The sequence below is a fragment of the Onychomys torridus genome, chromosome 2 (assembly GCF_903995425.1).
Source record: "Onychomys torridus chromosome 2, mOncTor1.1, whole genome shotgun sequence".
Classification (NCBI taxonomy): domain Eukaryota; kingdom Metazoa; phylum Chordata; class Mammalia; order Rodentia; family Cricetidae; genus Onychomys; species Onychomys torridus.
Window position 1 is genome coordinate 13,763,922 of NC_050444.1, and position 10,219 is coordinate 13,774,140.

At 39.5% G+C, this 10,219-nt stretch overlaps 1 protein-coding gene across 2 annotated transcripts in view; it reads left to right on the forward strand.

The window, feature by feature from the left end:
• Rad54b (RAD54 homolog B) overlaps positions 1-9,951 on the forward strand; it is a 75,206-nt gene extending 65,255 nt beyond the window's left edge. For both annotated transcript variants that reach the window (XM_036178200.1, XM_036178199.1), the window contains 5 exons: positions 2,930-3,105; positions 3,484-3,745; positions 5,561-5,627; positions 5,852-6,052; positions 9,570-9,951. In XM_036178200.1, coding sequence (XP_036034093.1) covers positions 2,930-3,105; positions 3,484-3,745; positions 5,561-5,627; positions 5,852-6,052; positions 9,570-9,790 — 927 coding nt within the window. In that variant the 3' untranslated portion in view covers positions 9,791-9,951. The remainder of the gene's footprint in view (positions 1-2,929; positions 3,106-3,483; positions 3,746-5,560; positions 5,628-5,851; positions 6,053-9,569) is intronic.
• Positions 9,952-10,219: the final 268 nt, after the last annotated feature.

The window sequence follows — 10,219 nt, forward strand, 5'->3', positions numbered from 1 at the left end:
GTGAGTCGAGTGGAAACTGCCGGGCCTGAGGTGAGGGCTCTGGGAGTCCCAGAAGGTAGGTTGTGCGCTGCCCTGCAGTGGCATTAGTGAAGGGTTCAAATGCTCAGTGACTCCTCCTGTGTGGTTCTGTTGAAGACTGTCTCCAGCCTTTGTCATTGTCTCTCCCTCCCTGCTTTATGTTAATGTAGTCATTTGGTTTTGTGTATACTAACAGATATTGAACTTACCATTAAAATTATTTATTTTTCTTTTTTAAACAGTAATACATGATTTTTGCATAAAAGTTGGAAAATTCAGAAAATTCACAAAAAGAAAATAAAATCAGTATGGAGCTCACACCTGTAATGCCCACATGGAGGAGGCTGAGGCAGGAGGAATGTTTTGAATTTGAGATCAGCCTGAGCTATAGAGTAAGACTCTATCTAGAACATAAACAAAACAAAAGTAAAAATCATCATATACTTTCCAGCCAGAGAAAACCACATTTTGGTATTATTAAGTACTAGCTAATTATATTAGTACTAGCTAATAGTTATTAATGTCTGTATACCAAGAATAAAGTGCTTTTCTGGTTTTATTTTGTTTATTCTTTACAAACTATTTGGAATAAATACTATTACTATCATCCCTTTTTATGTTAAGGGGGGGGTGTGCTGCTGTTATGCCCAGGCTGGTATTATATTCCCCGGCCCTAGTGACTCTGCCGCTTCAGCCTTGAGAATAGTTGGGACAAGGAGCATCCACTACTGTGCTCAGCTTCCATCCCTGTTTTTGTGGCACATTCCAGGATGGCCGGGGCTACACAGAGAAATCTTGTCTTGGGGGAGAAAAAAAGAAAATAGGGACTCAGAGGTATTTGTGTATAATCTTATTCTAGAACATTTCCCAAATTAGATTCCTTTTATAGGTGTGAATTTGAATGATGACGTAGTTGAGCCAACTGTTTGCATATTTAAGGCACTCTGCAGCATGGCAAGAATTTTTGAGATTAGGACTAGTATGAGATCCGTAAAATTGTACCTATAGTTCTTTTGCTCTGAGAGCATCTCAAGCAGCTCAGGTTGGCTTTCAATTTCATATGTAGCTGAATTCTGATTTTAATTGCCTTTATTTCCCAACAGCTAGGATTATAGGTATGCACCACCACTCCCTGCTCTAATTTTTTAACTTTTGGTGAATTTGGTATTTAAGCTGTATCTGTGAGATTGTTTTTTTTTTTAAATCTGGAACGTGGAGCTAATAATTGCTTCATGATGCCATCATTGTGACATTTTAACAAGGAATTATGGGAAGAACCTAGCAGAATGCCTGGTTAAAAAAGTTGTATAATAATCATTAATTAGGTATTTCCAGCTCACCATGGAAAAATTTTATTCAGTTCTTTAAACAGTAAAATCAAAATATGTTCCCAAATAACCTTCCTAAACAAAACTGTGGGTGCTAGCTTATGTATGAGATCATTAATTATAGATTTAAAAAATGGTGTGCTCTAACAGAATTCTCTAAGTTCATTCTACAATGGATCCTATTTACTTAGTTTATTGTAGAAGTGAGTTTCTGCAGCAGGCTGGATTATAATATTTTATTAAGCAACTTTTAAAGAGACACATTCTATATACAGTGGTAAAAATTAAACCTTTTGGGCATGAAGCCCAGGAAGAGTAGAAGACAAAAATTTTTCCTTAAAAGGAAGAAATTATGATGACTCAGAATATATCACTGAATTTAGAAAGTTTTTGCATATTCTGTGTGTGTGTATAAATGTGTGTCTACCACAAATCAATTCTTTACAGTGTAAGCATATTCAAATATTATACTAAATCCTGGGTCAAGACTTCTTCAAATTGTATGCAGATCTAACCTGATACAAATTCTTCAGGTTGTACAGATATTCAATCAAGTGACTTGACCTAAGTGTATTTTGTGTGCATGTGTCAATAGCCAAATTACAACTAAATATGTGCCCAGAAAGATTTGTTTAATACAAAATAGAGGCATATAGGGTGCATGAACACAAACAAGGAGAGTTAAAAATGTATATAGTAATTACTCAGTTAAATAAGGTCAAAGATGAAAATAGTGTGGAACAAACAAAAATAACTGGCCAGATATGGTGGCGCACGCCTTTAATCTCAGCGCTCTGGGAGCAGAGGCAGCAGGTCTCCTGAGTTCAAGGCCAGCATAGTTTACATAGGAAGTTCCAGGCCAGCTGTCTATAAGCACTTGAGATTTGCATCAGGCCCTTTTCTAGACCTGAGAGAACAGCAGAAGAAAGAAGCCTTCCAGGGAGACAGTGATGTAGACTAAACAAAGTTTCAGAAAAAGAATCCTGGAGAACTAGGAAGAATGACGAGGCCTGCCAGTCCTGACCATTCAGCCTAAAGAGGGACTTCTATCCAGTCACTCTAGTCTAATCGTGTGTGTGTGTGTGTGTGTGTGTGTGTGTGTGTGTGTGTGTGTGTGTTTTTCTCTGTCAGCTAGACATTGGAAGAAAGAAACCTGAGTCTGTTAGTAAAATAGGGCCCTGGGTTCAATATTGGTGTATCCTGCACTCCACATTCTGAGATTATAAGCAAAACGTGTTCTAAGATTAATTTCTCTGTTAGCTTATTGCTGACATCATTACTCTTATGAAGAAACTGATATGACTCAGGAGACTCTTGTGCCTGTTTTAGTTTGTCATTTGGGAGATGTTGTGAGCAGAGAAAAAAAGTAATAGGGAAGAAAGGGGACAGAGAAGTGGAGTAAGAAGTATTGATAGGAAGGAGATGTCAGGGTTTGGTCAGGTCCAGGAACTCCGCAGGAGGATGGTAATGTGACCTATGAAGAGCTACTTCTCAGGTAGTGGACTGACTACCCTGTAAGACTGGCATTTTTCTTCCTTCCTAAGACAGTAAACATGAACCAGTGTTGACTCACATCTGAACAGGGTAAGGAACTTCGCTCGAGCTGTGATGAAAACGAAGAAAGGCATCTGTGCAGAGGCTTGCTGACTGTGCTTCCTGCTGGTTACGACCCTCTCCAGTTCTCTGAGAACGAGTCTGGGAAGCTACAGGTGTTGGTACAGCTCCTGGCAGCCATCCATGAACTTCGTCCCACTGAAAAGTAAGCCCTGTACCCAGCCACTCATGTTATTGTGACTACAATCCCTCTGTAATCCCTGTTCTCAGTTTATTTGGTTTACTTTCTCCAAAGGATAAATTTTTACAAGTCACCACTCACCTGGAGGTGAGAGCTGAGTGTACCGACACTGAACTTCCTTCTGACGAGCCCAGCAAGGTTTAAGGGTCTGCACTAGGGAGATGGCTCTGAGGTTGAGAGTGTACACTGCTCTTCCAGAGAACCGGAGCTGGCTAACAGCTCGTGGTTAGCAACTGCTTGTAACTCTACCTGCCTTTGCCTCTCCTCCTGTTTCCCTTTAAAAAACAAAACACAATACTGCCTTAAAACATTATGTAACAATGCTTTGTTTTCGGTTGACAGAGTGGTTTTGGTATCCAACTACAGACAAACCTTGAATATTTTAGAAGAAGTATGCAAGCGTCATGGATATGCTTGTTCAAGACTTGATGGCCAAACACCAGTCTCTCAAAGGCAACAAATTGTTGATAGTTTCAATAGTAAATACTCTACTGATTTTATTTTTTTATTAAGTTCAAAAGCTGGTGGTGTGGGACTTAATCTTATTGGAGGATCCCACTTAATTCTCTATGATATTGACTGGAACCCAGCTACTGACATCCAGGTAGGAATATTTATGCATTAATTCAACATTTATGAGTGCCTAGGAAATCAATGTGATGATGTGTAAATAGTTGTTGGGTATTGGGCCCTTGTTTTTTATCAGGCCCTCTGTTTAGTGCTCTCCATCACCATCTATTTAATATTCACAACATCTCCACATGCAGATGTAAATAGCCCATGTTTCCTATATGTGAAGAAGTGGAAGCTTGTTCTCCTTCCAACATGAGAATTTAAAACCAAGCTTTATGTCACACTGTACGGCTAGGCTTGCAGGGCATTCAGGACCACTGGGGATGACAGTAGCCTGTTATGGATGCCATGATGGATTTGTGTAGGTTGCAGTAAGGCGACAGACAGCATTAACTACTTTAGGAAACTTTGTGAAGAAGCCCAAGATTTCCTTCAGTATACAGACCACTTTCGGGTAGTTTAAGGTTTTTGACATATAGATTTTTACCATAGTTGGTATTTTCGTTATGGGATCCTAAGAACCCTCTGATTTACTAGGCTTTAGAGAACTGAGGAAAGCAGCTATACTCACAGTTACTATTTTATAAGGATACTGAAATCAGCACATGCAGAGTCCAGGAGAGACCAGGCTCCATATGTCCTCCCCTCAGAGCTGTATGAACCACAGTAACTCAGCACTGAGGACTGATGGCACATCTGGAGCATTACCAGCCAGGGAAGCTCGCTCGAGGCTTGGTGCTCAGGGTTTTTGTTGGTTCTAGAGGTAGGAAGTGCCTCCATGACTGCCTGATGGATTTATTCAATCGTCCTTCCCTCCAGAGCTCAGTCAGATTCCGACCATGTGAAGCTGATGATATTCAATGTGAGGGAAGTTAAAAACTGCACTGAGCACAAACTGGAGTTTCAACAGGAGAGGAAGGAGTTGAGGAAAAGGGAATAACCCTGCTCTCAGGACCTAGGCTGCTTGTGGACAGAGAGAAAACAGGCATTTTATTCCTCTTTTAAGTGGCCTCTGGTTTGTTGCTCTTGGGAGTGGTCCTCTTTGAAATCTTTATCTCACAAGTTAAGGGATTTTCTTTTGTAAGCTTTAGAGCAGTAGGTAGTTTCTGTGGTAGAAGTTGATGGCTGAGCATGCTGGTACTGTCCTGTACCTGGTGGGTTTCCCCTTTGATAAGGTAAGGGTAAGGGACAGTCATATGCACACATTGTTAATGAGAGGAGCTCAGTAACAGGCTTCGTGGGTTAAGGGCAGGAGAGCCTGGCATCTCTTGTCCCTATGTGTGTTGTTGCTATTACTCTTCAGTTAGAAGCATGTGCAAGGTTAAACATCAACCCTTTATTGCACAGTATCATTGTTAATACTTAAACTAGAGGGGGCCTTAAGTGATGCCTTAAGGAATTTTCAAGGGTGAATTATTAGCTGCTTAGACCCTCCGTGCACAGGCTGTACTTGGTTCTTTGCATCTTGGCTGTCATGTTTTATCAAGATACCCATCTCACTGTTGCATGACCCTCCTGCAGCTACTTCAGTGCCTCCATGAGTGTTCACTCAACCTCCCTTTCTGAACTCAGGGCACAGATGTGAAGTACATGCTGTGGTATGTGAGTGCAGGCCAGAGGAGAGCTTGCAGGAGCTGTTCTCTCTCACAGTGTAGGTCCTAGGCCTCAAACTGGGATTGTCAAGCTAGTGCTTTTACCTGCTGAGTGTCTTGCTGGCACCCCACTTTGTTTTTTTTTTTTTTTTTTTTTTTTTTTTGAGCTATTAGTGAAATCCAGAATTCTTGCTAATTGTGTATGTGCAAGGGCCATTGGTTTCTACTGTACTCAGAATTCTTATTTTGTCTAGGCTATGTCTAGAGTATGGAGAGATGGTCAGAAACACCCTGTGCATATTTACAGACTCTTGACTACAGGTAAAAAACCTTCATGTGACAAATATGTATCTCCTTAAAAATTTTCTTTTCAGGAAAGGCGCAAAGCTACACAGAGAAACCCTGTCTCACCCCCCCCCCCCCCTGTTAGTTTGTGCTTCAACATCTGGGATGTATTCTTTTATCAGATAATAAGTAGCAAGTGTGTTTTACCCAACACAAATAATAGACACAAGAAGGGAACCTAATGGGTGCTTTCTTCCCAGGTACAATAGAGGAAAAGATCTATCAAAGGCAGATCAGTAAGCAAGGCCTCTCGGGGGCAGTTGTAGACCTAGCCAAGTCATCCGAACACATCCAGTTTTCAGTGGAAGAGCTTAAAGACTTGTTCACGTTACACGAAAATTCCCCTTGTGTGACCCATGACCTGCTTGACTGTGAGTGTACAGAAGAGACAGAGCACGCTGGTGAGTTACGTGTTGATTCCGTTTCCACGGTACGGCCAAGTGTGCCTTTGAAAACACTTACCGGGGGACTTACAAATATCTGCCATTCGCATGTATTAGTTTTCTTTGCCCTTGGGTTGTGGGGCAGTCACCAGGTATTTGCTTGAGAAAGTGTTTAGTAGAACTTCATTTTCTCTTTAGTTTCTTATTTCTGAATCTGTTGTGAAAAAATTAACTTATGTAGGCCAATCTCTCACTGCCTGCTAGTGTGGCTTCAGATTAAGAAAAATGTTTTAAATTTTGCTGCAATTTCATAAAAACCCTATACTTACTAGAAGTACCTATTGTTTGTTTAAATCTTGTAAGATTTATTTATAATGGGGCCAGACTTTAAGAGGTGCTTAGAGAAGCACCTGCACTTCTCAGTACTTGACCTCCACGTGGTGTTTAAGTAAGCCTGAAATCATCGGTCTCTGCACTTGGACACTATTCACAGGGCTAGAAGAGAAGTAGGAAGGGCGTAAGCAGTGTCCAGGGATGAAAAGTCACTTGGTAAATTGTCCTGTTTAAGAGTACTCGCTGCACAATCAGGAGGTTTGGGTCCTGGCACCATGTAACAGACTATGCACCTGGCCTTTGTGCAAATGTACAGATGTACCCCCCACTCATGTGCATATATATTCACCTGACACCCATGCACACATAAATAGTAAAAAAAAAAAATCTTTAAAAGATAAAAAAAAATGTAATGTTTAAGAAATTACTCTTTTTTTTTTTTAAACTTTTTTTCTTTTTGACTTTTTGAGATAGTTTCTCTGAGTAGCTCTGGCTGTCCTGGAACTCGATCTGTAGACCAGGCTGGACCTGAACTCACAGAGATCTGCCTGCCTCTGCCTCCTGAGTGTTGGGATTAAAAGCATGTGCCACCACTGTCCAGTTCTTTTTAACTTTCTTTTTTGGTTTTTCAAGACAGGGTTTCTCTGTGTAGCTTTGCGCCTTTCCTGGAACTCACTTGGTAGCCCAGGCTGGCCTCGAACTCACAGAGATCCACCTGCCTCTGCCTCCCGAGTGCTGGGATTAAAGGCATGCGCCACCACCGCCTGGCTCTTTTAACTTCTTAAAGGGTGGAGTTGGAAGTGTGTAAATGGTGTAAATACAGTACTGATATATGAAATTCTCAGAAACAAAACATATGTACATACATATTAAATTGATGTGTATATATATATATATATATATATATATATATATATATATATATATATATAAAGATAGATAGATGCGTATATATGAATACATTTCCTTTTGTGGTTTTAGAGATTGAATCCAGAGCCCTAAACATACTAAGTGGGCACTCTGAGTGCTGAGCTATAAGCCCAACCCAAGAAGCTAATATTTTATATATCATACAATCTAGTTTATACAAATTGTACATATTCTAAAATTTATATTACAGATACTAGAATTCATAGATATGATCATGTACAATCATATAATTATATTTTAGTTACAATGATATAATATGTATTTATTAGGGGGTAGATTTTATTTTACTTTTTTAGGTTTTGAGACAGGGTCTTACTATGCAGCTTTGGCAGGTCCAGAACTTATTATGTAGACCAGGATGGCCTTCATCTCACAGGGATCCTCCTGCATTAGGGGTAGATTTAAAATTTCAAATAAACGTTTTCATTTTTCTCTTCATGGATATTTGATCCTATTATACACATTTTTTTTCTCTTTATTTCATAAAGCTTTTCTTTTTTTTAAAGTCAAGTTTCTGTTATGTAGTCTGGGATGGTCTCAAATTCTCTTTGTAGCCCAAGCTAGCCTGGAATACAACATTTTTCTGCCCCAGTCTTTCAAGTGCTGAGATTATAGGTGTGCACTGCCATGTCTACCTCTTCTTGTTATTTGTCTACTTATTTATATTTGTTATGGTAGTTAGGGATTCAATCCAGGACCTCATGGATCCTAGGAAAGCATCCTACTTAGGAGCTATATCAACAACCTCTTTTTAGTTTTTATTTTGAGGCCTCATCTCACTAAGTTGGCAAGGCTGGCCTTGAACTTGCAATCCTGTCTCAGCTTCCCAAGTAACAAGTAGATATTATAGACTTGACCTGCTAGGTTTGGCTTTCTGTTTTAATGTATTTAATGTAATGCTCTTTTTCTATTTTTTTTTTTTTCAATAGAACACTTGGCTTAATGATTCTCTTTTTTTCTTTTCCTCTTTTTGTTTTTGTTTTTTTGAGACAGGGTTTCTCTGTGTTAACAGCCCTGGCTGCCTAGTAATGAGTTTTGTAGACCAGGCTGGCCTTGAACTCAGAGATTCACCTGCCTCTGCCTCCTGGTGCGCCACCAACTCCTGGCATGGATTAATGATTTTCAAACTGATTTTCTAAAATGGTTTTTAACCTGTTAATTTTCTTGTCTATATCAAGTCCCATAAATTTAATATGTAGTCTTCTCATTATCCAGTTTTAAATATTTCATATTTCTATTGTTACTTCTTCTTTACTCATGATTTATTTAAAAATATTCTTTTAGTCCTAAACACATGCACACATGAGCAATACTAAATGGACGGACTCAGCAGGTTGTGTGTGTTATGGTAGTTATTATAGAAGAGGCCGTACGTTTCAAAGGGAATGAGTGGGACGTGAGAGCAGTTGTAGGTGTGTAAATGATCTAAACAGGATAGATTCACTGTAAATTTTTAGAAATAACAATATGCTGGGTGAGGGTGGGTCCCTTTCTCCCTCAGGTATGTTATCTTCCATTGTATGAATATATCCTAGTTATTTACCTGACACACTACAGATGTGTAATTATATACTTTTACTCACACACTGTTTTCATACAGGCAAGTATATATTTGTCAGATAACGTTAGTGTTATTGGATGGCTCACAACTATCTGTAACTCCACCTGCAGGGGGTGTGATGCCTTTGGCCTCCTTGGGAACCTGCACTCACATGCATGTACCCACATGCACACTCACAAATCACATAATTAAAAAGAATTAAAAAAAAATCTTTAAAGAAATCTTGCTTGAATTGGTGAGTTCATAAGTAGCCTTTATGACCCATTTCATAGGAAGCCATTTTATAGTCTATTAGTATGCTTGCTGCAGAGCATTAATGAATTTGATTTATGGCGTTCTAACCCAGATGTTTCCTTTTGCAAACCATCTGGCTTCACAGAATTGGTTTATTTATTGGTGCTGGAGATAGAACCAAGACCTTATACACACAAGACCAGGGCTCACACAGTGACACCATCCTTGGCTCTATCTCATAGGGCTTAGATAACGGATTATGGACTGGTAAACATTTCTTTGTGAAATTATTTGTTTGGTGTATGTCAGAGGCCAGGTACTTATTGAGTGCGCAGTAATTGCTCATCAATATTTGTAAAAAGGATGAATGACTGACAGTTTTAGCCTGAACTGTGTGATCAGATGTGACACATGATATGATCACTGTGCAGTGGGGAATATGCTGTCTGCAGGCGCCTCATTATTTACTCATTTCAGGTGACGCCGCATCAGACATCCCTGTCACCTCTAGACCATGTCAGCTCGGCCCTCAGCACCGGAAGTCTAGCTCCCTGAGACCTTTGTCCATGTCACAGCTGAAGCAGTGGAAGCATTTTTCAGGAGACCATTTAAATCTTACAGACCCATTTCTGGAAAGAATAAGGGAAAATGTGTCATTCTTCTTCCAGAATATAACCAACCAAGCTCCTGCCATCTAATGAAGGACACTTCCTAACATTCCTTTGCTCCCCTTAAAATTAATATAGGAATTAAATGTAATTTTGAAAATTAACAAAATTATTTGAATTATAATAGTGAACTTTGTTTCAAAAAATGCTAATTTAAATACAATAAAAACTGAGTTGTTGCTTTCTTGGTATATCCTTCAGTGTTGACAATGGAATGTTAAGGGCGTGCTGTCCTGCATCTGTTCATGTGAGTCTGTGATTGATGTGCTTCCCCCAGTGGTAGCAGTTCCATCTTATTTCCCTGAGGCTAAGGCTGTTGCACACTTTCCACCATGTTTACTGGCTGTCTCTTCATTTGAGAACTGTCTGTGTAGTTCATTAGCCCATTTACTGATGGGATGGTTTAGGGATTTTGTTTGCTATTTAATTTGTGTGGTGCTTTATGTATCCTGGATATGA